This window comes from Pelobates fuscus, chromosome 7 (genome assembly GCF_036172605.1).
Source record: "Pelobates fuscus isolate aPelFus1 chromosome 7, aPelFus1.pri, whole genome shotgun sequence".
In the NCBI taxonomy this organism is placed as follows: Eukaryota; Metazoa; Chordata; class Amphibia; order Anura; family Pelobatidae; genus Pelobates; species Pelobates fuscus.
This window is the reverse complement of record NC_086323.1, coordinates 110,897,315-110,925,090: the sequence shown is the minus strand read 5'-3', so window position 1 is coordinate 110,925,090 and position 27,776 is coordinate 110,897,315. Positions and strand designations below refer to the sequence as shown.

The 27,776-nt window shown below is 41.5% G+C and overlaps 1 protein-coding gene across 1 annotated transcript in view; it reads right to left on the bottom strand.

Moving 5' to 3' along the window:
* Positions 1-27,776, bottom strand: part of CACNA1I (calcium voltage-gated channel subunit alpha1 I) — a 286,325-nt gene that overhangs the window by 132,166 nt on the left and 126,383 nt on the right. Inside the window, exons 6-8 of the mRNA XM_063426399.1 lie at positions 26,521-26,613; positions 22,244-22,550; positions 12,329-12,726 (exon numbers count right to left, since the gene is read on the bottom strand). Of these exons, the coding sequence (XP_063282469.1) occupies positions 12,329-12,726; positions 22,244-22,550; positions 26,521-26,613 (798 nt within the window). The remainder of the gene's footprint in view (positions 1-12,328; positions 12,727-22,243; positions 22,551-26,520; positions 26,614-27,776) is intronic.

The window sequence follows — 27,776 nt, the reverse complement described above, 5'->3', positions numbered from 1 at the left end:
GAATGTAGGCAGACAATGTAAAAGAGCAGCAGGAAATGCTGGCTGAATGCTTGGTTGTATAGGGAGAGATACAAGCAGTAGAAAGAGGGAAGTGCTCATGCCATTGTACAGAACACTGGTGAGACCTCACTTGGAGTATTGTACGCAGTATCTTCTGAAGGATATTGATACTTTGGAAAGAGTTCAGAAAAGGGCTACTAAACTGGTTAATGGATTGCAGGATAAAACTTACCAGGAAAGGTTAAAGGAACTTAACATGTATAGCTAGGAGGAAAGACAAGACGGGGGATTTGATAGAAACATTTAAATACATAAAGGGAATCAACACAGTAAAGGAGGAGACTATATTTAAAAGAAGAAAAACTACCACAACAAGAGGACATAGTCTTAAATTAGAGGGGCAAAGGTTTAAAAATAATTTCAGGAAGTAATTCTTTACAGAGAAGGTAGTTGATGCATGTAATAGCCTTCCAGCTGAAGTGGTAGAGGTCAACCCAGCGAGGGAGTTTAAGCATGCGTGGGATAGGCATAAGGCTATCCTAAATACAAAAGGAAATCAGCGCTAATTAACAAACAATATGTAGATAGGCAGCAACCCAAAAAGAAGGAGACCCCTCGAATTCTTCAATAGATGAGACAATATGCAGAGATGGCGTAGGGCTGCGCCAGCAGAAAATTAAAATAACGTAAAATAGTCCAAAAGAGTCTCACTAGAGTAACAATGCTTGATGGGGTGTAGATGAGTAGAAATCCTAGGTGGGGATCATACCACCTACGCCTTATTAATAGAGCTGTATTTCCTGCTCTACACCTGTAAGTATTATTTTAATTACTTTTACTTACTCTTACCCAATTGAGAGCACTATTGTCGTCTCTTTTTAAATGTGAGTTTTCTACCTTCTACTATTATTTTACCCTTTGGATTTTAGACGTATTGCACTACTGGCTGCCCCTGTCTCTTTGTTTTTCATATATGGGAATACCCTAAGACATAAGGACGTACCCACCCCTACTGAAAAGTCTAGTCATCTATACCCCATCAAGCATTGTTACTCTAGTGAGACTCTTTTGGACTATTTTACGTTATTTTAATTTTCTGCTGGTGTAGTCCTATGCCATCTCTGTATAAGGCTATCCTAGACTTAAGATAATGCCAGGAACTAATTAAAGTATTTCGAAAATTGGGCAGACTAGATGGGTCGAATGGTTGTTATTCTTAAGCATGCACCATCTTCCTAAACTTAACTAAAATAATCCCTTCAGTACTGCAGGGAGAGCAGCTCTGCATTCAGCTCTTATAGGTTTTAAGAGATATGCTATATTTAAATAAAATCCTTTTCGTTATCAAGTGTGGAGGTCCCAAGAATATTTTCTGATACCACAGGGAAGCTGGTATTCCTGTCCCCTCCAAACACTTTAGAAAGAGTGGATAGATCCAGCTGTATTGCTTCCTTTTTCTACTGTGTTTATAGTGAGGACAAACCCACAATTTTTTTTACAATCCACCGAGGTTTTGTCAGTTGAGTTGGAGTAATTTAAAAGAACATTCCAGACACAACAACAACTTGAATGCAGTAGTTATGGTGCCAGGATGTCACTACAATAGTTACCTTTAAAGGTTAAATCATTAATGGACAGTTAAGCCAATCAGTAGAATTGGGAGTTGCTGATTGGCTTGGTGTGTCAGCAGCTTACCATTCATAAAAATGCCTTGACAAAAATAAACAGTTTAATCTCTAACGGTTATCCGGCTCCAGGGACTTCCAGGCACCATAATAACTTCATTCTGTATGAGTTCAGTAATGATGACGTGCATGTGTACCTAGAACCCTGGTCCAGTTTCCAACTGTAGGCGATGTTCAATCTTCAGTCAACAACTAATTGGTAAAATAAGCTAATTAAACTAATACTTTTAAAAACTCTTTGTCTGCCCCGGGTCACATTGGTGATGCTAATGGACACTCCCTAGTCCTATGAATATATAAAAAAAAAAAAAAAAAAACATAGTTCAAACATATGGGCTATCAGATGGAGAAAGAGCACTTTTACTGATAACATCTAATTTATCACGTATTTTATTGCTTTGGCCACCTCCATTAACCCGATTTGTGGGTTTGTGGATGATACAGTAATGTGACACCCACTACTTGTTCCTGTCTACACACCAGCCCTTCAAATAATATCTTCTCTGCTTGGCACACTTCCCCAAGTGTGGCTCACCTGTGCTATGACTGCAATATACTGGCTTCAATGTATTAGTACCAAGATAAAATACCATCTAAGTCTCCATTCCTCTATGTCTCTGGAAAAGCTGTGATAATAAATAATCACAGCAACTACAGCACCTGCACTGTGGTTGTTAAGACAGATAGATTGAGATAACCTGATGAGGGTTTGTTCTGCTGTCCCTTGTCACTCACTTGTTAGCAAAGAATTATAGCAATAATAAAATTAATAAATTTTTTCTCAATGTACCAAATAATCTGGGGGAAATATAGATCCCTGTGGCATATATACATGTTACAAATTCAGTGATGAACATGTTAATTGCATTTTATAATTTTGTACTTTTTTCTTGTTTATAATGTTGCAGTTACCAGTCATTTAGTTTAAGTTGCTGAATTTATGCAACAGCACTTTGCACATATATAATTATGTATGTTAATGCATTTCTCTAACTGCAGAGAGGAATATGTTTATACTCTAAAAATAAATACAAGTGTTGCTAGGGTTCATATTCTGGAAAGTCACATTACGTGTTCCTGTGCTAATTCAATACTGTCGCTGGTCAAGACACTGAACATGATAGAAATGTATCAAACATGAAAAAACTGCAGCAACATTTGGGCAGCTGTATTATATTATAAATGAAAAAAACCAAGAAAAAAAAACACAGCTTAATTAAGATGTATGTGCTAAAATTGTAAAGTCCTTATAAGGTATAAGAATTTCCTGTCTGTAGGCATATGGATCACATGGACTCGAAATCATACTTTGGATGAATTTGTATTCTACCCAGCCATTTCATCCTCCTTCCTCCGATCTCATGCCCCTTCTTCTCAAGTATTTTATGTACACTGCCAACCTTTTCACCATGTCACAGTCAGTTCTCAAATTTCATGTAAAGGAAGCAGGAAAAATGGGCAAGCAAAATGATCTGAGTGGTTTTGAAAAGGGACAAATAGTGATGGCTAGACAAGTGGGTCAGAGTATCTTCAAAACGGCAAGTTTTGTGGGTTGTTACCAGTCTGCAGTGGCTAGTATCCACCAAAAGTGCTACGAGGAAGGAAAACCAGTGAACAGGCTCATTGATGAATGTGGAGAGCAAAGGCTAGCCCATCTGGTCCAATCACACAGAAGAGCTACTGTAGCTCAAATTGCTGAAATTTTTTTAATGCTGGCCATGATAGATAGATCTCAAAACACAGTGCATCGCAGTTTGCTGCCTATGTGGCAGTGTAGTCACAGACCGTTCAGAGTGCCCATGATGACCTCCACCCACCACCACAAGTGCCTTCAATGGGGACGTGAGCATTTGGGTCCTGGCATTCAGTTACTTTGGAACTTACCACCTACCTAAACATTGTTGCCGAACACATACAATGGTGTTCCCTGATGGCTGTGGCCAGGAGGGGGACTTGCATGATATTAGGTAGGTAGTTTTAATGTTGTGGTTGATCAGTGTATAATGTGGCCATGGAAAATGTTCACAAAAGCTGCAGTGTTAAAAGCATATAAAGAGTGCTAAAAAATTAAATTTGTTGCGAAATAAAAAGGAATAAAACATTTTCTGCAGACATAGCTCATCCTAGAGCTAGACATTTGCTAAAACGTAATGAAGCCCATGGAATAAGCAAAGCTAGGTGGAATGGGCCTTGACAGAGCTAGGAGGCAGGCCTATGGAGGAGTGTTACTTGATTGGTCAATTGAAATAATGGGAGTGGCTTAGTCATATAAATATTCGCCATTTTAAAATTGGGTTCCATTTTAATTCGAAATCTTTACCTGTTGTTAGCTGTTGCTGGCTTCTGGTGGGGATTTCTTCTTTTTTGTCTTTCAGATGGATTCCGTGGCTGAGAGTGATATGGCAGCGATCCTCGAGGGCGTGAAGGCGGCGATCCGGCAGCATGGCACAGCTTGGATGGAGCAGCAGCTGGGGGCAGCACTGAGCATGGCGGGTCCGTCGGCGGCGCCGGCGCGGAGGACTTCGCGCCGGACCAGGCCTCCACAGCGATTGAGCCCTGAGGCCGGTGCTGGCGTGGTTAGGAGTCGCAGCCCGTCAGCAGGCGGGACAAGGACCGGCAATAGGAGATGTGGCGGCCGGGCTAGGATCCGCGGAGGTAGCGGCCCGGAGGCGACCGCGCAGCAAGGTCGGCAAGCAGCATCTGAGGTGTGCGGTCAGGACAAGATGGCGCCGAGGAACTCGGAGGCAGCGGGCTCGTTATCGGCAGCGGGTCCCGTTGGGAGCAGGGAGCAGCCTGCAGGACAGAGTAGACGCAGTGAGTCGCCCCCTGGGTCAGTTAGGGCAAAAAGGGGTAAAAAGCAGGGGTTGTCGAATGAGGCCCTCTTAACCCGTTCAGGTTCAGCGAATGATGGGGCAGCCAGTAAGGGCTTGGACAGCAGGGGACAGTCCGCACCTGCCACACATTCCAGGGCGGGTAGGGCGGCACCCAGAGCACGCAGCGGGTTGCAGCAAGCGAGGGCTAGGCCGCAAGCACCCCTTCCATCAGCGCAGCGGCCGCAGGTGACAGGCGATAGGACTGCTCATAGGGCGCTAGTGACGGGTGGCGGGGTCGCAGCAGGCAGTGGCATGGCCCCCTCCAGAACTGGCACTGAGATGGGGCGCTGTAGGCCGGCAGATCAGCGGGCGGGCAGGGAAGGCCGCGCTCAGGATAGGTCGGACAGCCCCGTTAGTTGGCGCAGGGACAGGGGGGGTGATAGGGGATCCCGTCATCGCTCCAGGAGTAACCGCCGGAGCAGACAGCGCAGCAGCAGCGGGGAGTCGTCGGTTGGGCGGTACCGCGGCTCTCCCGTTCGGGGTCCAGTCTCGCGGGGGAGTGCATCTAGGTCGGCGAGCAGGGGCTCTCCTGACAGGCGAGACAGAAGTTCGTCCGGGGACAGGTGTGGCAGAAAGGGCCGGCAGGCCAGGAGTAGCAGTACGCATAGGAGCACAAGGGTTGAGGTTAGGGAGGATTTGGGTTCTGAAGACGGCCTCCCCAGTTGTGCTTCTTTCGTCCACAGGTCTTTGGATGTCGGGTCAGCGGGCCGTAGGAGGCCTAGGGACGGCGGAGAATTCGCAGCAGCATCGCCAGGCCCATCGCATGGCGGAGTTCGGGATGCAGCCCCAGGATCAGCAACACCTTGGGGTTTGGTCGGTGAGTTGCACAGTACACCACACTCTGGAGATTTATTAGAGGGCTTAAAATCGTTCCTTACATCTTGGAGTTCAGGGCTGGATAAGGGGGCTTCTTTTAGCAGGGCTTGGTTGCCAGGATCGTCGGGTTTGGGGTCGGGGGTGCTTCCGGTCCCCGAGCGGGCAGGGAGCGGGGCAGGTGAGTTGGCAGCAGCGGTAGGGGGGTCAGTAGCCTCAGAAGTGGCTGTGGAGAGGGACACGATAGTGGGGGAGATTCCGGATGCAGCACGACAGAATGTACACGTGTCGTTTGCGGGTCCGCTAGGGTGTCACCTTAAGATGGAAGTTAAAGAAAGGTTGTGGAAGGGTGAATTTGTGGAGATCTTCTCCCTTCTCCCTTTAGATGAGTACCTGGATTTGAAGGAGGAGGATAAAAAGGACGCTAAGAAAGAGGAGGAGGAAAAGCGGCGTCGGTATAGGAAAATCCCGAAAACTTTCGGGAATTGGTTGCGAGCATTTTGCATACTGGCGAGTGTGCTGGGGGAAAAGGCCCCTGATAAATGTTCCCAGTTGTTTTGTTACTTAGACGGGGTGTGGGAATCTTACCGCACGTATGGGGGGCTGGCCTGGTGGCGGTACGATGAACAATTTCGCCAGAGGCTATCAGCTAATCCAGGGATGAGATGGGACCAGATGGACCTACCGTTATGGATGAAGCTGATGATGTCCCAAAAGGCGGCCCCCTTTCAAGGGGGGGCTGGCGCCGGTGCCTCTTCCACCGCGCCGGCTGCGCAAAGGAAGGGTTTTTGCTGGCTCTATAACGAGGGCCAATGTAAGTGGGGTGCCTCATGCCGCTTTAAGCTCCGGTTGTGGAGGGGGGCACAGTTACAACAAGTGTTTCAAGCGGGGTAAGTCTGCAGCACCTAGCTCGGCCGGAGGGGCTTCGGCACCATCCGCTGCCGCTGGGTCGGTCTCCAGTGAAGGTAGACGCGATGCTCCCGTGGCTAAACAGCTACGGTAAACGAGATGATGCCTGCTTGTTGTTTGAGGGATTTACGAAGGGCTTTATCATTCCCTTCCGGGAGCGGGTTGTGGCACCTCGTTTCCGTAATCTGCGCTCCGTTGGCGAACATCATGATGTAGTGTGTGAGAAATTGCTTCATGAGGTTCGCCTGGGCCGGATGGCGGGACCGTATAAAGTGCCTCCGCTGCCCGTTCTCAGGGTTTCCCCTCTAGGCTTAGTGCCAAAGAAGGAGGCGGGAAAATTTCGCCTCATCCACCACTTGTCATACCCGAAAGGGTCATCGGTCAATGATGACATTGACGGGGCACTCTGTTCTGTTTCCTACGCATCATTCGACCAGGCGGACGAGCTGGTAAGGGAGGCAGGACGCGGAGCGTTGTTGGCTAAGGCGGACATAGAAGCGGCTTTTCGCCTTTTGCCCATTGACCCAATGTGTCACCACTTATTGGGTTGTTTTATCGATGACAGCTATTTTGTGGATCTGTGTCTACCCATGGGTTGCTCCATTTCATGTGCGTACTTTGAGAAATTTAGTACGTTCGTGGAATGGGTAGTGAGGAAGGAGGCGGGCACCAAGTTTGTGGTCCATTATTTGGATGACTTCTTGTGTGTGGGGCCGGCCGGCTCCGACGCTTGCCGTTTCAGGTTGCGGTGTCTTGAATGGGTTAGCCAGGTTTTTGGGATACCTCTGGCTCGCGACAAGACTGTGGGGCCTGTTACTTGCCTTAGTTTCCTAGGGCTTGAGATTGACACGGTCGCCGGGGAATGTAGGTTGCCAGCGGATAAGTTGGAGTCCCTGCGCGACGCTATTTCGGAGTTGCGGGGGGCAAGGAAGGCGACCCTGCGGGATATACAATCGCTGTTGGGACGGTTGAATTTCGCTTGTCGCATTATTCCGGTGGGTAGGGTGTTTAACCGGTTCCTAGCCAAAGCCACGGCGGGAGTGCGGTCACCTCATCATTTTATTAGAGTCACCGCTCCGATCAAGGAGGACTTGGGGGTTTGGGAGACCTTCCTGAAGGATTTTAATGGGAAGGTATTTTTCAGGGAAAAGTGTATTGAATCGCCCGAGTTGGAATTCTTTACCGATGCATCTGGGAGTGTAGGTTTCGGGGCCTACTTCGCGGGTCAGTGGTGTGCGGAGAGATGGCCTGAAAAGTGGGCAGTCAGCCCGCTGATTCGGAACTTGGCTTTCCTCGAGTTGTTCCCATTGGTGGTGGCACTCTCGTTGTGGGGCCAGGTTTTACGCAATAGGAGAGTGGTTTTCTTTACTGACAACATGGCTGTTGTGGAGGCGGTGAACAATCTGTCAGCGTCCTCGGTCCCAGTGGTCCGCTTGCTTCGCCGGTTTGTTTTGTACTGCATGCAGTTAAACATTGTTTTTCGTGCACGTCATGTCCCAGGTTTCTTAAACGTAATTGCGGATGCTCTTTCTCGCTTTCAGTGGGAAAAGTTTCGGGCGGAGGCTCCGACCGCGCAAAAGGAGGGTCTGCCATGTCCGGATCAGATGTGGCGGCTCGGGACATCTTGCTTGGAAGACTGATCAGGGATTCGTTGGCTCCGGGCACGTGGGCAGCATATAGTAAAGTATGGGAAAGGTGGGACGAAGCAGTAGGCTGTACAGGGGACATGGTATCGGCAAAGGTACGTTTAGAGACTTTATTATGGTTGCTTTGCCGGCTGTTCGCAGGGGGTGCTTCCCCGGCAGTGGTTGGTCGCAACTTGGCAGCACTAGCGTTTCTCTTCAAGCTCCGTGGGTGGGAGGATTTGACGAAGTCGTTTATTGTGCGGCAGGCAGTTAAAGGTTATCGCAAGGGGAGGTCTGTCCCTGACAGTAGGAGGCCGGTGTCTTTCACGGTGCTTCTGCAGCTTCTGGGGGTCTTGCCAAGTTTGTGTTTTTCGCTGTTTGAGGTCTTGCTGTTTAAGGTGGTTTTTGTATGGGCCTTTTTCGGGGCATTTCGGGTGAGCGAGATTGTGAGTGGGAGTAAGCTTAGGCAAGGGGGTCTTCAGTTCGAGGACGTGGACTTGAGGGTAGCAGAAGTGGCTATTCGGCTGCGGCGCTCGAAGACTGATGTCTTTGGGAAAGGTCGGACGATTAAGCTGTCTGCTATACCTCAAGTGGAGGCTTGCCCAGTGGGCTGTGCTCAGCGATATGTGGAAGTCCGCCCCGAAGGGAGGGGTTCCTTTTTTCGCCATGCTGACGGCTCAGCGTTGTCAAGGTTCCAATTCACCAGGGTGTTTAAGTTGGGTTTGGAGCGCTTGGGCATGGATCCCTCGCAATTTGGCACCCACTCGTTCAGGATCGGGGCTGCCACTGAGGCGGCGAGATTAGGCTTGGGGGATGAGCTGGTTAAGAAAATTGGGAGATGGGAATCGCTTAGATTCCGTTCATATGTACGTCCTGACCTGTTGTTATAAATCATGTTGATGTTTGGGCGGTACAATTCAGGTTGGCCGTGGTTATAAGTTATTTCCTTTCTTTTCAGGTGGAGTCGCTTGGATAGTAGGCCATTCATATGTCTACTGGGCTGAACGGAGGGCTGCAGTTCGGAGACAAGGCACGCAGCTCGGCTTTCCGTTGGAGGTGTTACGTGTGTTGTGGTTTGGCTTTCGGGGTTATGGTTGGAGAGATACGTGTTTGGATTTGTTTCGGAGGATAGGGCAGGGGGAGGTCCCCGATTTAATATTGTTCCACACGGGGGGGAATGATTTTGGGTTGGTCCCGCAAAGGGAATTAGTTCGTGGAATTAAAAGGGACTTGGATAAGTTGAGGTCTTTGATCCCCGGGGTAGTTATTGTTTGGTCGGAAACGGTACCGCGTTTCCATTGGCGTCATGCGAGGGATTTCGCAGCGATGGCAAGATATAGACGTAAGTTCAATAAGTTGTTGGCGATTTTTATTAAGAGATCTGGGGGGGTAGTTGTGCGGCACAGGGAGCTGGAGGATATGTTACCGGGATACTTCCGGCGTGATGGGTGCATTTGTCTGATGTGGGTTTGGATTTCCTTAATTTGGGCTTTCAGGATGGTTTGCGGCAGGCTTTGTTTATTCGGGGTGGGGGCGCCCAGGAGGCTTGAGGGGTCAAGCTGTGGCGGGGGATGGTTTAGTTTAATTGGGGGTAGGTCGGTTTTTGGTAAGTGGGATAGGTCAAGAGGAATACTTACCTTTAGATTTGGTGGTAGGTTCGAGCTCGGCGGTAGCTACGAACCTGGGGGTGTAGGGGTGTCTCGGTATGCCCCTACACTGGAAATGGATGCCCTTGGTGGCTGGGTCAATGGTGTAGGGGTGTCTTGGTATGCCCCTACAGTGGAAAGGGATGCCCTTGGTGGCTATGTGATGGTGTAGGGGTGTCTTGGTATGCCCCTACTGTGAAATGTGAAATGGGATGCCCTTGGTGGCTATGATAATAGTGTAGGGGTGTCTCGGTATGCCCCTACAATTGGAAATGGTTGCCCTGGGTGGCTGTGTTAATTGTTTATGTTATTTATGTTACATTGTTATATGGTATTATGTAAATATGTTTGAGGTCATTGTCTGGGTATTTAGTTATGTTAATTGGGGGAATGTCTGTTCAAATGTTGGTGACAATGACCTCTTAAATTTTATATTTTAATTTATATATTTATGTAATTAATAAAGCCGTGGAATATTTTTGCCAAACAATCTTTGTGTCTGTGTTTATTGGAGGTATTGGTTATAACTGGAATAGGCCAAAGAGACGACAATGCGCATGTCATGAAGCCCATGGAATAAGCAAAGCTAGGTGGAATGGGCCTTGACAGAGCTAGGAGGCAGGCCTATGGAGGAGTGTTACTTGATTGGTCAATTGAAATAATGGGAGTGGCTTAGTCATATAAATATTCGCCATTTTAAAATTGGGTTCCATTTTAATTCGAAATCTTTACCTGTTGTTAGCTGTCCCGCCCACCCTCCCTAACTTAGTGGGTTAATGGTTAAGATTTATGACTCTCCCGTTTTGTCACGGCGGCGGGGGATGGTTTAGTTTAATTGGGGGTAGGTCGGTTTTTGGTAAGTGGGATAGGTCAAGAGGAATACTTACCTTTAGATTTGGTGGTAGGTTCGAGCTCGGCGGTAGCTACGAACCTGGGGGTGTAGGGGTGTCTCGGTATGCCCCTACACTGGAAATGGATGCCCTTGGTGGCTGGGTCAATGGTGTAGGGGTGTCTTGGTATGCCCCTACAGTGGAAAGGGATGCCCTTGGTGGCTATGTGATGGTGTAGGGGTGTCTTGGTATGCCCCTACTGTGAAATGTGAAATGGGATGCCCTTGGTGGCTATGATAATAGTGTAGGGGTGTCTCGGTATGCCCCTACAATTGGAAATGGTTGCCCTGGGTGGCTGTGTTAATTGTTTATGTTATTTATGTTACATTGTTATATGGTATTATGTAAATATGTTTGAGGTCATTGTCTGGGTATTTAGTTATGTTAATTGGGGGAATGTCTGTTCAAATGTTGGTGACAATGACCTCTTAAATTTTATATTTTAATTTATATATTTATGTAATTAATAAAGCCGTGGAATATTTTTGCCAAACAATCTTTGTGTCTGTGTTTATTGGAGGTATTGGTTATAACTGGAATAGGCCAAAGAGATGACAATGCGCATGTCATGGCTTTGCAGCAGCGTGTTAAATCATATTTTAAAAAAATATTACCTTGCTATCTTTGTAGAGGTAATCTTCCTATAAACAAATAATGACTCATACAATTAGCAATAATCTTTCAATTAGTTTCGACAAAGGTATATCACGAATGCACAATTCTGTCTTGTATTACACTAATCTCATTTTAGCATCCAATAGGGAGAACTCAGTTAGTAATTAGCAAAAATAACCTCAACATGTGAATTTCTTATTGACTCTAAGTTTTTGACACTCATCTAAACTATGCAGAGATGTGGTACATGCCTTTCTGCTCTACTTATTCTCTATGTTTACCAGCTTATGACTCCTCTCATATAGCAAAGAAGTTTGCACTGTGTTAGTCCTATGTAACGCTTTCATACTTGGTGACAACCACAATCTGTCACCATGACTATGTGTCATAGTGACTTTGGCCTATAACTCAGCAGGTAGAGATCCCAGAGGTCATCAGTCAAAAGTGAGGGGGTCCAACAAAAGCCAATAATTGTCCTTAATTGACTACAATGCAGTAGTTCTTGCCAGGATTGTCCAAGTTGTACTGATACTGAAATCTCTTGTAAGGCAGAACAGAAATAGCCACTGATAAGCTTTCCCAAGCATTCGGTCAGTGTGACAGCAAGTCACAGAAGTGACATGGCATACATGAAAAGTCAGTCTATTCTTCCGCTTCCCTCCCCCCCCCCCTGTCATAACTCAGACTGTCTTACAGAGAGAGACGTGCACTGTTCTAAAATTGTCCCAAAATGGCCCAAATTGTCCCCTTGAATTAATTCAAATAGTTTTTTTTTTATGTGTTAAACACATCAATAGTTATCTACTGCAGTTGATCTGTTGACCTAAAATGATCTTATAATGTCCCAAAAACTGAGTAAAAATGTATATGGGGTGATTGCTTATTGATGGTGTAGCACAATACAAAATTTTGTTACTGTATTGTGCACTCGAGGTTTATACTTGCAAGGTTTATACTATACAAGTAAAAATGTAGATGTAGAAACAATTACAGTTGTTGCATAAAAGGCTGCATAAAAATTGTGTAAAAATGTCCCAATAGCTTGGAATATCTGTTTTTCGGAAATTTATATATATAAAAATTATTTTTATTTTTTTAAAAAGAGAGAGAACAAGGATACTGTTTAGCACTAATTAGTGGTTAAATAGAGAATCAAGCCTATAAATAATTTCTGCACCATGTCATTGTGTTGATGTTATAAACATATATCAAAAGATAAAAAGTGTCTCAACTCCGAAATAATTAAAATAAATGTATATAAAAGTGAGTTACCTGTTCATGGTGCTCGATGCCCATACTTATTGTATTCACAAGGATGGCTATCATAATCCCCCGGTTGAAATACTTGCTATCAACTATTCCTCTGAGTTTTGCCCTTATTTCCACACATAGTCCTTCACAAAAGCCTTCTTCCCCATCTTCTTCTTCCTCTTTGTCAAGCTCGGAGGTGCTATCACCACTCCTGCTTCCTAATCCTTTCTCACTGGTCTGCTCTTGTGTCCCATCTTGACTTGACCTTGTGCTGTTGGGTGCAGAGAGTTTTCGACCATCCTCCCATTTTGTTTTGGAACATTGAGGGCAGTTAGAAAGGTCCGATGTCAATGTCATAGCGATGGGTTGCACAATAGCATGAGGCGTGTAATCCAACTGACCGTGCTTCTGACATATCCCTAAAGAAAGACATTAAAAGAAGCTTTTGACATTTGCTTGACAATTTGATCAATGCTTTTTTCCCCCAGATCCATCAAGAATCTTACACAAGGTATCAACTGACTCAGAAAAAGAACAGTCTAACAGATCTTTGACACTTGCCCGTTTCCACAAATATGAAGTGATTACAAACCCATCATAATACGCAGAAGCTGCAAAATTAATAAGAAATTAACTTACAAATACTGCTACATACATTTCATATACAAATGCAGAAATATACCCAAGTACATTTTTTATTATGTGTGTGCTACTAATGTTTGTTATAGGTTAGGGCATGATATTTGTTTAATACATTTAAAATTATATTATACAAAATTGTAACCATCACAAAACTAGAGAGTAATTCATAATTATTGTAAGTACAACATAAACACATTTCATAAGGTTTTATGTTTATGTATGTATATGACATAAATATAGGCAGAATTACTATGCCGCTCACACAGTTTTACGGATGGGTGAAAATGATTGACATTTTATTCTTTTTCTGATTGACATCTCAAGAAGATCTAGATGACAGATAAATCTTTTGCCTATTTAATATATAATAACAGAGCACAAAATATCCACTCGCCACTATCCATCGATAGATGAAAATTTTGCCCTGACAAGTAGAAATTCTCCCAGCTATGGAGTCACTAGCCTTGTAATGGTGAGTAGCAGTAGTAATTGGCTAGTAGTATAAGGCTTAACACTTTAAGCCGTAACAATGATTTAGGTAATAAGCTAAGCTGTGAGATTGTTTATGCATTCTGTGAGTGTGTGTTGCATCAATATTTCATATGATAAATAACCATATCTTAAACATCAGTGCCTGTCCCAAAGATTATATAATGTGTTTTATGCCACTGTAAAAAAAATACAAAGCAAAAATATATATATAAAAAAAAAATAGGGGCATTAGATGGGAGGAGAGGGGGGAGAATCTAAATACTTCTGTTGGTTTCGTTCTTAAAATAAATGGAACTGAGCAAACATAATGGAGAGTTTAAAAGGACACTATAGTCACCAGAACAACTGCAGCTTTATGTAGTTGTTCTGGTGAGTATAGCATGTCCCTGCAGGCCTGTTAATGTAAACACTGCCTTTTCAGAGAAATATATGACCTATACTAAAGCATTGAGAGGCTATTGCGTGAAAACGCAGCGCTGACCAATCAGCATCTCCTAATAGAGATGCATAGAATCAATGCATCTCTATGGGGAATGTTCAGTGCCTCCATGCAGAGCGTGAAGATGCTGAACGTCAGTGCTACACATTGTGCAGTACTGCCCCAGGAAGCACCTCTAGTGAATATCTGAGTGACTGCCACGGGAGGTGTCCCTTGGCAGTAATGTAAACAGTATACAAATACAGAAAACAAAAACTCTCTCTTCAGAGGTAGTAGGTGATACAATATAGTGCCTAAACAGAAAGCAGCTCAACACATAAAGTGGAATACCCTTATTTCCACAATCAATCTTAAGTACCCAGAAAATATATGGTATAAAACATATATCAATGAGTGGAGCGCTATACAAATAAAGAATTATGTAGAGGTCTACTTAACCCATCAATTGGGTGTAACAACACATTTGAAGATACAAATTTGAAGGTATATATGAAAAAGAAAAAAACACAGAGATATATAGTGTAGATGGTCTTGGATAGTAATTCGTGGTAAATAAATAACTAGAACCACTCACATGGTCTGGAGCCTATATGGTATTGGCTCCGTAAAGTAAACCTTTTTGCTCTTTGGGCAGCAACACACTACTCTCTCAATGATGTTCCTCCAAGAAAGTACAGAAATGAGAAAAGGCGACCAAATGGATGGTACTTTGCAAAATGCAGGTGATACACTTATGGTAAGTATTATGCTCACATATCTCTGTGTGTTTTTTTTTCTTTTTCATATATACTTTTAAATTTGAATCTTCAAGTGTGTTGTTACACCCAATTGATGGGGTAAGTGAACCCCTACATACTTCTTCATTTGTATAGCGCTCCACTTGTTGGTATATGTTTTATACCATATATTTTCTGGGTGCTCTACAGATACAGATTTTAAGGTAAATCAGCGCTAAAAACAAAGTGCAGCTCTAAAGCACCCAAATGTGTAGTCATCCTCACACTTGATACATACGTAAATAAAACCCAAATAAAGGTAGTTTGCGCATCAATTGGTAAGACATATCTCACAGTGTATATTTACAAGTAAATACTGGAAAATAAAAAAACATATTAGGCAATGGGTGTTAGTTTGCAGTAATTAACACACCAGAGCCGAGGTTTTTATTTGTTTTTTTAAGTGGTTTAGACCTTTATATTATGGTTTAGACATTATTGCCAGATATGCACCTGAGGAAGACCTGTAAACAGGTTGAAATGCGTTGTGCTGTTTTAATGTTGCTAAATAAATATACTTCTTACTGATACCTGGTTCCTGAGTTCCTGTATCTACTGTTTGGTTCCTGAGTTTCTATTTGGTTCCCATACATCTGTAGAAGGAGGATCCATAGCTCCAGGTGGGACCTGATTACCATTACATCTACTCAATATTGAGAGAAAAGCGATTACAGTCAGAGACAGCTTCTAATAGGCTCTATACTTGTGAGTTCTCCAAATTATTTTCTCACCATCCATATATCTTGGAAACCTGCACTATAAAGTGTGTGTATTTTTTTTATCTTCCAGGATTTCCCTGTGAATATACATTGTAAGACATATCTTACCAATTGGTGTGCAAACTACCTTTATTTGAGTAATGCAAACACTGCATTTTCTCTAAAAAAGCTGTGTTTACATTACAATGCCTGCAGGGACATGCTATAGACAACATAACAACTGCATTAAGCTGTAGTTGTTCTGGTGACTATAATGTCCCTTTAACCCCTTAAGGACACATGACATGAAGTTAAAGGACCAAACTTCTGGAATAAAAGAGAATCATGACATGTTACACATGTCATGTGTCCTTAAGGGGTTAAAGAGAGTCTATAGTCTCAAAAAGAGCACTAGTTTTTTTTTTTCTGGACTATATATTATCTTCTATCAATGTAATCAATCTGTCCACGCCCTTTGCTCTGTAAAAGCTACGTTTAATAAAGATTACCAGTTTCCAGCACTGAGACTCCTTTGCTGCAGCCTTCAGCTCCGCTTCTGTCGATGTAAGTACTTCTGCTGCCATTACCTGTGATCTCGTCCAATCCAGTGCTTCTCATGAAGAAGCATTGGGGACACGAATGCATGCCTGGCATATCAACGCACTCCTCCAACCAAACTCTTCTATCAGCATTTGATTTTAAAAGCTAATTTTACTCAGTTATGCAAGCAAAAGAATCTCAGGAAGACAGCCACTAGAAGTGTGCTTAACCTACAACATAGACATTGCCATTTTTACCAATCGTCAAGGTTTTACATTAGTAGGATAAAACTAAAGGACCAATGAGATGAAGTGGTCTGGGTGACTTTAGTGTCCCTTTAACCATTAACACTCCAAGGTTATTTTGCAGACAGGTATTTTCCAATAACTGTAACACTCTTGGAATAACCTAGCAATTTTAATTTCCTAGAACCAGTCCAAGCAATTTAAACACATTGTGCCACCTGTTCTATTCCAAATTTATATTGCAACACTTGAGAGATCCCTTAACTCTCTCTGTTAATGAAGATTAAATGTGCAAAGGAAAGAACACATGCACATAATATCGACCTGTTTAACTATTCAACAATAATACCAACATTAGTGCGTGAATGCTGGAACAAAGGCTTAATAAAGTCATATATTTTGTTATTCACTCATATCCATTTAATAAAACAGCAATCAAAGGTCACTGGTGGAAAAATTCACAGGATATTTACTAATTCTAAGATTTTATCATGGAAATATTAATTGTTCTTGCATTGTAAGTTTGTAATTGTAAGTTTTAACTAGGTTACATGTCAAACCACATCTTTGTGTGGGATGGCATAAGTTAAACTTCCTATGTGAATGCGTCGTTATTAAGTCACATTGCAAAAAATTCAATGATTATTATCCTGTAGTTTAAATCTTCCTGTTAATGACCTAGAGGAAATTAAATCTTTTTGTGGGAGGTTACATAAAAGTGATGTACAGCTTGTACATATTTGCGCCAAACTTGGAAACTTGATATCCGTATTTCAATATCAAAGGAATATTTTTTATTTCTATTTTTCATCGTAAAAAGGCCACGCCGGGAGGACGTGGCCAGCTGAGCAACTGACTAGACGTGTCTGCTCCGGCTCCACAGACTACTACATAGCCATAAAGTCATGAAAACAGCGCAAAAAACAAGACATTCTGCAGTCTACACCTAACTTGATCGCCCATTATTATTGGTCCGTCATATATGCCGAATTTCTAATATTATGTTGTGTTGGACTTTTATGATTTTTTGATACGCAGAAAAAGTGTGATGCAAGAGGCTTTTCGCATTGTATTGCTATGATACCACCTTCAAAATAAATAATATTTTTTTATTTATTTTTTTTAAAAAGGACACACCGAGAACCATTGCAACTTCAATGCATTTGATAGGTTCAGGTGTCTTTAATATGGTGCGTTTTTTTGCATGCACAAATCTTTGTAGTTTTTGTACAAAACAAATGTTTTGCAGAATACTGCACCATATGCCTGCCTTTTAAGCCACACCCCCTCAGTCCAGAAAAAGACTTCCTTATTAAATGTATGAGTACAGATCAGCCACTGAGCTGGCAATTGCCACTGAGCTGGCTGCAGCCCTCAAACTGTTCCTCTGTGGATTAGCAAGAGATACAATGGGGTGCAGCAGAAGTAAAGCAAGCCCTCCCCTATAGACAGAGCTGGCATCAATTTGACAAGTGGGTGCTCTTAATCTCTCTAAAACTCTTTAACCCCTTAAGGACCAAACTTCTGGAATAAAAGGGAATCATGACATGTCACACATGTCATGTGTCCTTAAGGGGTTAAGATTGCTTATCTTAATATGATAACTACTATGTTTCTACTTTGAGAATAGTCAAATAGAGCATCAGAGAATGTATATAGAGTGTAAGAGAAAGAGAAGATTACTGTCTACTATAGTAATATGTTGCTAAGAAGAGAGATTACCCATGTGTTGGTTTATCAGAGATATACCAGAGTAAGTGGCTAAAAAGAACATATTTAATCAGAATTGTGACATCTATCCTACTGTGAAAAGGTTATGGAGTTGGGAGGCTAGGCAAAGTTTATGCGACTGTAAATCCAATTAAGTACAGATATGGTCATTTATAAGACTGTAGAGTGAGACTCCAATGTTTCACCCAAGACCACATTATCAAAGAATTAGCTGATATGTAATTAGGAGATTTATCTTTTACAAATAGTGTGTAATGACAAGCAAAAGAACTGAAGTGAGAAAGGATTTTTTTTTTTACCTCTCACAAAACTCAGGGAAAATTTATAATAGGTTTACTGTGCAGAATTATAGGATTTAACTGAAGAGGTAGATAAAGAGAGTGCATATTTTGTCAAATTAATCATTTTCAGTGTTTCCTCCAGGTCATGTCTCTTCACAGTAATGAAATATAAAAACTGACATAAATATAACTAGTTCTCTCTGTAGGTCCTAATAGGGAAAGACTTTGAAAAGTGCAATGTTGCTTTTTCAATATTAACAATGTCACTGAATAAACAAACTAAATATAACATGCTGTACTACATTTTTGCAAGATTAAGCAGAGAGCAAAGACAATATAAAACGTATCCTTATGATCAGAGAAGCAAATCTATATTTAATCATTGAAGCAGTCTAGGCACCATAACTCGGTCTCTGTGACACTGTCCTCTAGAGGTTCTCCTCCTATCTCTCCCAATGTTCGTTCAGTGTCTCCTTTTGCAATAACACCTCCTCCTCTCTTGCCCTATCTTGGTTGGAGTCCCCCAAGGTTCGGTTCTTGGTCCCCTTCTGTTCTCTCTTAATGCTGCCTCTCTTGGCAAACTTATTAACTCCATTGGATTCCGCTACCATCTGTATGCCAACGACACCCAGATATATCTCTCCTCCCCTGATCTCTCCCCACGGTCCTGCAACGTGTCACTGCTTGCCTTTCTTCAATTTCTGATTGGATGTCCTCCTGTTTTCTGAAACTCAATCTCTCTAAAACTGAGATTCTTATTTTCCCCCCTCATAATGCTGATCCTCCTCCTTCACTTTCCCTGCAAGTTGATGGTGCTTGCATCAGTCCATCCTTGCAAGCTCATTGTCTTGGTGTTATCTTTGATCCTGGCCTCACTTATGCACCTCATATCCAGTATGTTGCAAAAAACTGTCAATTCCACCTTAAAAATATCCGCCTTTTTTACGCAAGATGCTGCTAAGGAGCTTGTTCATGCTCTGGTAATCTCTCGCATGGATTACTGTAGTTCTCTCCTAGTTGGTCTCCCCAAAAGCCGAACTGCCCGATCGGTAATGAATGTTGCAGCCAGGCTGATCTTTCTAACCCATCACTCCTCCCATACCTAGCCCCCCTGTCGATCCTTACACTGGCTTCCTGTATCATATAGGTGTCAATTCAAAATACTAACCCTTACCTATAAAGCTCTAACCAACTCTAGCCCCTCGTACATTTCTTACCTAATTCATAGATATGCCCCTTTATAGACTCTCCGCTCTGCCAGTGACCTTCTCCTGTCCGCTGCTCACACCCTTACTGCTAACTTGCAAGACTTCTCGCGGGCAGCTCCCATCTTTTGGAACAGACTGCCTACCCCCATTAGGCTCTCCCTCAGTCTTCAATTGTTTAAGAAGTCCCTCAAAACACATCTGTTGAGAAATGCTTAGGGACTCCCAGAGTAACTTATCTATACTTATCCAAATCTGTCTCTTGCTCTGTCACCCTTGCTGTCTTGTTGTGTATTTGTACCCCACCTCATCATCTAGGCTGTAAGCTCATTTTAGCAGGGTCCTGTATTGTAAATCCCCCCCTCCCCCCCTTTCATAATATTGTAAAGCGCTGCGGAATTAGTTGGAGCTATATACCAATAATAATAATAATAATAATGATAATAACTACTACCATGCCTATGTAATAGTTATGATTCGGTTAGGCTGAAAAAATACCATCCCTCATTTCTTGGCCACCACATATTAGCTCCCACTTTTCTGTTGCTAATGCAGAAATTCCAGTTCCGTTAATTTCCTCTATATTCTAATGCTGTTCATTGGCTGAGTATGTTAGCTAGAACCTTGTGGATTCTGGTTTGGAGGGGTCTGCTTTTCTAACTATGGCTATAGTGTTTCTCGTTGAGCTTGCGGTACTCACAATGTGATCCCTGTAAAATACAGATCCATGTAGCTTATTAGACAAGTCCATCTTACTATTTCATAAGAATAGGGCAGATGTTGAGGCTATGCTGGAGGTTTTCATCAAACACTAATGTACTGAAAACCATGAGAACCTAAATCGCCATAGCAGTTTAAATCAGTTCCACTCAGAAGTCAAAATTCTATTATCACACCTGACAAAACTGACTTCTGAGCACAATTCACCTAAGTCAATGGAAATCATTTACTGGTGTGAGTACAGAGCTAATAGTTAAAAAGTTAAATAATAGCGTTTAAAACAGTTAAATAACGGATGTAAGTAAGAAATTATAACTGCAAACAACAGCATTTTGTCATTATAATTATGCTAAAACAATATTAAAAAACAGCAATCAAGTCAAAAGAGAGACATGGCCTTTAGTGCACCTTGCAGTGATTTTATCAAGCCTATCACAGTGCATTGAAAGAGGAACGTGAGACGAGAGGGTATATGTTTACCTGGTTATCATTGTACCAAAACCAAATTATGAGCTTCCATTGTCCTGTATGAGAATTTGTATTGTTGGAATATCACTGGCAAATCATTTTAGGTGCCCCACTGCTCTTAATAGGAAAATTAAAAAACTGATGGTATTGACTTTTGTTGCTTACACACTCCACCTATATATGACCAAAAGTACATCTGCTCATTGATCATCTCATCCCAGCTCATGGAGTATGATGTTGGAATATTGATGGGGGGTAGTTACTGCTCTGGATCCACAATAGCCAAGTTGGACATTGGCATGGGGTTATCAGGTCTAGTTCCAAGTAAATCTTCCAATTTAACAACAGATTCAATGCCGCAATGGCAAAGACTGCATTATTTTGGTAAATTAGTTAATTTCATCCCTCTCCTCTAGTTTTACACTTTGTTGCATGTACCGTCTGTGTCTCTATTCTACAGAAAACAATAAAATAAAGCCTATGACCTTGTTTACAGTCAATGGTGAAAAACAAAGGTCATTCTGTGTGATGTATACAGACCGGATACTCTACAAAACTATGAAAAGGTTAAACACTCTCCTTCCTTCTGGTAAATAAATACATGTGAGACGTGCAGAGATTGCCGTGATTGCTGGGGCTACAGGTGTTTACTATATCCGCTCAATAATGGGATTTATAAACCTGCGGCTTGCTCTGCGTTTCACAAGGTACAAACTGACTTGCTTTTCTGACATGAAACTGGGAAGTGTGAAAAATCTTCAAACCGTGGCTGCAATTTTCATCACTCAAATCTCTGAAATAAATGAAATGCTGTCCCTTTAAAGTGCACAAATAAATGGATTTAAAATTTACATTATCCTGCCCCCAAAAATGCTGCTGCACACACCACTGCAATGCGTTTAAAAAAATGAAGAGAAATAAAACGTAAGCAGAAAATATAGGATTCTGAAAATTAGATTAAATGTAGTTAATTTTCATTTATGTGAAAATCTGTGAACATTGGAAGGATTTTTGTATCACGATTTGAAAGAGCTTCATAAGGGCTGTGTTTTATTATTTATGGATCATTGAACAAAGGTAATTGATTGAACTTGGTGAACATGGAAATCTATTTGCTAAACAGAGTTTTGTTTGGATTTGCACTAAAAACTGCCAAGTTGGGAAAAAAAAAATCTTTAAATTAACTGCTGCTATTTTGGCGTGTATTGTGCCACTTATTGTCATAGGGCCAAAATTCACTGTTAACTGAATAAACCCTATTTGTGTCTTTCACTAAGCTAAACTACATGCATTCACCTGAACATTGCTTTTAAACCATCTCATAATTATAGAGTAATAATATATATTTTTTTGATTTTGTATATGTATTAAATAATATTACTTTTACATTTTTAGAGAGATATTTTACTTGGAATTGCAATACAATTTGTACATCATTTCTGAATTCTGAAAACGCTGCATCTAGTTATACTTATCACTCAGGCCTGTTAATATGAAAGACGTATCGAAGACTGATAAGAGTGCCTTCTTTGACAACTCTGAAACCCTGTGTTACTTCCACTTCACACCATCATATATTAGCAAGACTTGTTTCACAGAGACAACCGTAACTTTTTGCTGCATTGCAGATTGTTTTTTCGAAAAGGCAAACTAGGACAGAGCAGCACATGGCAAATTGGATCTCTTTTTGGAATCTTACACAGATGGTGAGGTTCTTTCCCGTTGATCCCAAGCTTTGCGTTATTTAGCTCGTGGCGACTTTGTCTACGGCTCTGAAGACTGTTGTAAAACCCCACTGTACGCCGCTTGGCTTTCCTCAGGATGTGACACACATACTGGAATATCTCCTCGTAACAATCCCCGGGTTCGGCATAGCTAGCTACGGTACTGGAGGATAAATACAGAGCCCTCTGCTCTTGCATCAGCTGGTGTTCCCTCTGCTTCGTCTCAGAGAATTGTGTAGCAATAACAACTAGGCACAAATTGATCATGAAGAATGATCCCACCTACACCAAAGGAAAGCACAAAGATATTACAATAGTCATCTGGAGCTTCAAAATCCAATAAGCATATTCACAGCTCAGCTTGAAATTCAAAACTATTGCAACTCAAGGGAAGAGACAGATTAATTGCTTTTCTTGCAGTTACAATGGAAGCGGTTATCACACATTACGTGAAACAGCTGCTTTTTTAATTGTTAAACCATGCAGAAAGTCTTTGTCATAATCTGCATAAAGTGATCAATGACGAGGCATCATAATTAGTACTTAGTGCTTTAACTGTTATGCTATTCGAAAGCTCTGCTAGACCATATAAGGATCATAACCAAAGAGTTACAAATCTAAAGTCAAACACGAGCCCAGACAGAAAGAGTTGAGGAGATTTTAGAGCAATCTACTCCAGGCCCTTCCTACCTTCTAGACCCCTGCACCCACAACCCCAGCCCTAACCTAGGGGTAGAGAAATATAGATACTGCTCTCTTTCACTATCAGTTTGGAGACAAGATGGTAAAGCTGTTTTATAACACAATCAGGGATATTCACCAAATATTGGATTTGTGGAAAATTGCAGGGAAATTGCATATATTAAATCAAAATAGTTAAGCAGTAGATACTGAGAAGGGGATTTTTAAAAAAAATTGGATATTTTAGCCTATGGCTTGGAATTCCTTTGCAGTACAACACACATGGCTAGTTTAGTAACTAAACCTCTTAGTCCTACCACTACAGCAACCCCCAGTAATTGGGTCATCTTGGCAAACAGATAATAGTTAAATGACGTACCCTAGGGAAATAGGTAAATTATTTATTTATAAAATATTTTACCAGGAAAGATACATTGAGATTTCTCTCGTTTTCAAGTATGTCCTGGGTCCACAAATCATTGCATTGTTAAAGTTAGTGTACAATAAAATACAAATACAATATTAATATACAATATATACAAAATTTAACATAGAACAGGTAGGAAATATATAATCAACAATGACAGGTACATTCTGTTTTCAAGTATGTAGAGAGGGATCTCTTAAAGGACTTTAAGCTTAGGGAAGATTTTAATTTGTGCGGGAGGTCGTTCCACAAATGCGGTGCTCTGTAGGAGAAGGAGGATCGGGCTGCTTTCTTTTTATATTGAGGTAGACTAAGTAAAGTGTTGGTACTCGATCGGAGGTTATAGGAAGTGGGAACAGCCGGGGAAAGCATTGCGTTCAGGTAGGATGGGAGTTTCCCCGAAAAGCTCTTAAACACAAGGCTGGAAAGATGAAGGGTGCGTCTGGATTCCAGCGACAGCCAGTTTAGTTCTTTTAGCATGTCACAATGGTGGGTCCTGTAATTACATTGTAGCACAAATCGGCAGAACGAGTTATACAATGTGTTGAGTTTATTAATGTGGGATTGCGATGCAGATGCATATACTACATCCCCATAATCAACGATTGGCATCAGCATTTGCTGTACAATCTTTTCCTTTACTGAAGGGCTTAGGCAGGATTTGTTATTGTACAGGGCACCTAGTTTTGGATAAAGTTTAGATGCAAGCTTTTCTATGTGCAGGCCAAAAGATAGATTGGGATCTAACATCATACCCAAGTATTTGAAAGAGTGGACTGCGGTCAGTGTGCCATTTGAAATTGTTTTGATGGATAGGTGGGAATTGTGTAATTTGTGTAATTTAGGTACTGTTCCAAAGATCATTGTGACAGTTTTGTCAGTGTTCAGGAAGAGTTTGTTTTTTGCGATCCACTTTTCTACCTCTGTAAACTGGTCTTGGAGCACAGCACATTTTTCTAAGATTTTTGACAATACTGGGAGCAATGATATAGGGCGATAGTTAGAAACCAAAGTAGTGCCATGTTTAGAAACATACTGCATATCTACATATATTGTATTAAATTAAATCGAGTATATTAGGAGGGACTTCCTGTTTTTCTTCCTGCTATAGTTTTCAAAATTGCTTTTATTTCTATAGCCATTGTTCAAAGTCTGATAAAATTAAATAAGCAATATGTACATTTGAAGTGTTAAACGATTATTCTAAGCTCTTCACTAATTTAAAGTGGTCATGGTGCTTGGATTCTGTATGTGCAGCATTTCAGTCTAAAATAATACAATACAGAAATATCTGAGGTTGCTGCTAGAGGAATAATGAGAGTTCCAGCCTGGCAAGTTTAATATAAAATATGTGCATATTGGGCATCAGTTACCTGTCCCCTGGGATCCCTCCTTCAATGAAGGACAATGATGAGACAATGATGTCTACTGATAAGGTTGTGTCTCTGACAAGAACCTGACTTTGTTGTGGGATTGCAGGATAGGTTTTTCCTTTCATTCTCTATTATTTTTTTCTTTTGGGGGACGGGGACCAGCTCAGTAATGGTTACTAACCAAAAATAGTGTTATGTTTGGAGTAAACCTTTCAGAAGGATTTTAACACAACAAATAGATATATTCACACTATACTGAGCAAGATTTAAGGGACGTTATGTTTACATGATAGCTTTGTGGGTACAAATGTTCTATAATACTAATATTTATTATAAAAATAATAAATAGTTATAAGAAGATCAAGCTTAAACAATAATGAGATTTAAGCATGCTTCTGAACTTTAGATATAGAATCAGGATGCGTGTGTAAGCCTTCCAGGGGGAATTGAAACTTGCATCACTAGTGACACACATAATGGGCTGACTAATTAGGGAAGTGTGCATGCCCACCCATTGCAGTGGCATGCCAGCCTGTCCTTAAGCATACTTGGCTGTCAGACAGGCTCCCTTCTGGCTCCCAACATGCATGACCATGCAGAGAGTGTTGCTGAAGCACTCTATGCATGGTCCTAGTGCCAACTGCACAGCATGAGTGCGTCTACTGATGTGCTTGCACTGTGCTGCCTGAGGACATCAGGAAACTTAATCAAGATGGTGAAACAGGACCATAAATCGGGACTGTCCTGCAACAGCAGAACAGTTGGAAGCCCTGTTTGAGGAAATACAAATATGATCTACTGTTAAAAAGGAAAACAGCCCTATGATTTAAGCAGCAAAATTGGTTAAAAAGATCCTTCTAGAGCAGTGACCTCTCTTGATTATATGTTGGGGATGCAGGAAGGATATATCTGCAAGAGAATCAGGCACTGCATTTTTTAAATAAAAGGTGACTAACATTCTCTAAAAGTAACACTGTCAGGTACTCAGCCCTTCCCCCACTTGCATGCTACCATTTAACTAACCCTTGGTCATGTTCTTACCGAGCCAAAGACCACACTATTTCCTTGGAACACCAGCTCATATCATCAAAATATGAATGTGTGGCCTTTGCTAAGCTCATGCTCCTAGATGAGGGTTACGTAAATGGCAGCACATGGGTAGAGAAGTGCTGAGGAATACATTCGCCACAGAAGCAATTGTCACATGGATTAACCCCTGAAGGACACAACTTTAGAAATAAAATGGAATCGTGACAGAATATTCCCGTCATGTGTCCTTAAGGGGTGATCATAAGGACACCATAAATATGACCCAAGAAGGCAAAGCCCACCATGTTTACAGGATTTGTCAGGATTGTCTTCTAGTAATGAAAATGCATGCCTTCTAGTAATGAAAATGTATGTCCAAATTCCTATTCTTGAAGTCTCAACCTGTTGAATAAATGACATCCACCCCAGATGTTAGCCTTGTCCAAGCCAAAAAGCCAAAAATGAAATTATTCAAGTCTGATTTCTGCAGGTGTGGGCGAGTTGCTGGTTATGTGAAATTGGTCAAATACACATATCTAGTAATCAAACTAATGTGCAGAACACACAATGAGAACTGCCCAGAAATAGAAAACTAACTTGAAATATGATGGCTGTAAATCAATTTATAACTGACATATACTGAAAAGAATATTTTGTTTTGCATCAATCAGTGCCATTCCTCATTCAACCTGTGACCATTATCACAAGAGTAATCTTTGCAGAGTGTTTAGATGTTACTTACTATAATAAGAAGAATAAAGTAGATGAAGTTGTAGAAGGAGTGAGCATCCATAACATAGTACATAATCTCCACCCAGCCTTCAAGAGTGATCACCTGTGAAAAAAGTAATCTCATTTATTCTTGCTGACCCATTACTGCAGCAGTTGACCTTACATATATACATTAATCTTCACAGAACATGTATGGGTACTGGAAACCAAACATTGATACAAAGTCACAGCAGTCAATAAAGGACACGTTTGATATTTAGAAAGTTAATTGTGAGAATATAAGGAGAAACATTCCATGTGGTCAGAGCTAATGAGCTAAATGTATGTAGTGGAGGAAAGGGGATGCAAAATTTGTGGACGGCATGGTAAATATAGGTCTGGAAGAGTTTTTTCTTTGGCGAAGATAGGTTAAGAGATAAAAAGAAGAAAGGGTGAGATGATGGACAAAGGTTCCTAGGGTTAGGTGAAAAGATCGAGTATTTAAACCTCTCCAAAAATTACAGGCTAATAAGTCCTATCATTTGCCATTTATTGGTTTAAGTCAGATAACATACATGGTGTAAAGCACTGGGCCAGACTAACAGTCCAGAAATCACTACCAGAACTTTAAACTAGCTTTAAGGCTAGCAATGCATCACGGGAGTATTTGTTCCTCAAAAATGTCTGGTTAACGTTTGACCTCATCGGTTATGAAAGAAAAACAAAAATGTCTTTCCCCAAAATATTTAAACATAGGATTAATGAAGAAAATGCTAATGTGTCTATTGCAGACTTTTTCTTTATAAAATTTCTTAAATAAAACGTCCTGTTTACATAGTGGTATCAATAGGCATGTCTATCCCCAGCAAATGTGACTTAGTCCAGGAGATCAGGCTGTATCATAATGCTATGGCAATACACATGGAGTTGTTTGTGTACTTTAGCTCACCTTCTCTCTGCTAAAAAATTTAATCTTCAGACATTTCTGACACCCACACTGTGAACTTTTTGTGCACCTGTTTTTATTTATTTCACGCCATCTTTGGATAGGAACATTGAGATTAGCCAGCACGCAGGTCACAGTGGGAAAGTGTTATATACATCTGCTCTAAAAGTGAGTACCGCTGCCCGTTCATTTGTATCCGTGCTCTTTAATTGGAATTACATATGCAAGCAAAACTTAATGCATAATAATGAGCTAATTCTGCCAGCATTTCATAGATCTGATCATTATAGGAAAGCACTGTCTAACACTTTTTCAGGAAGACAAGAACAGTATGAAGGCAA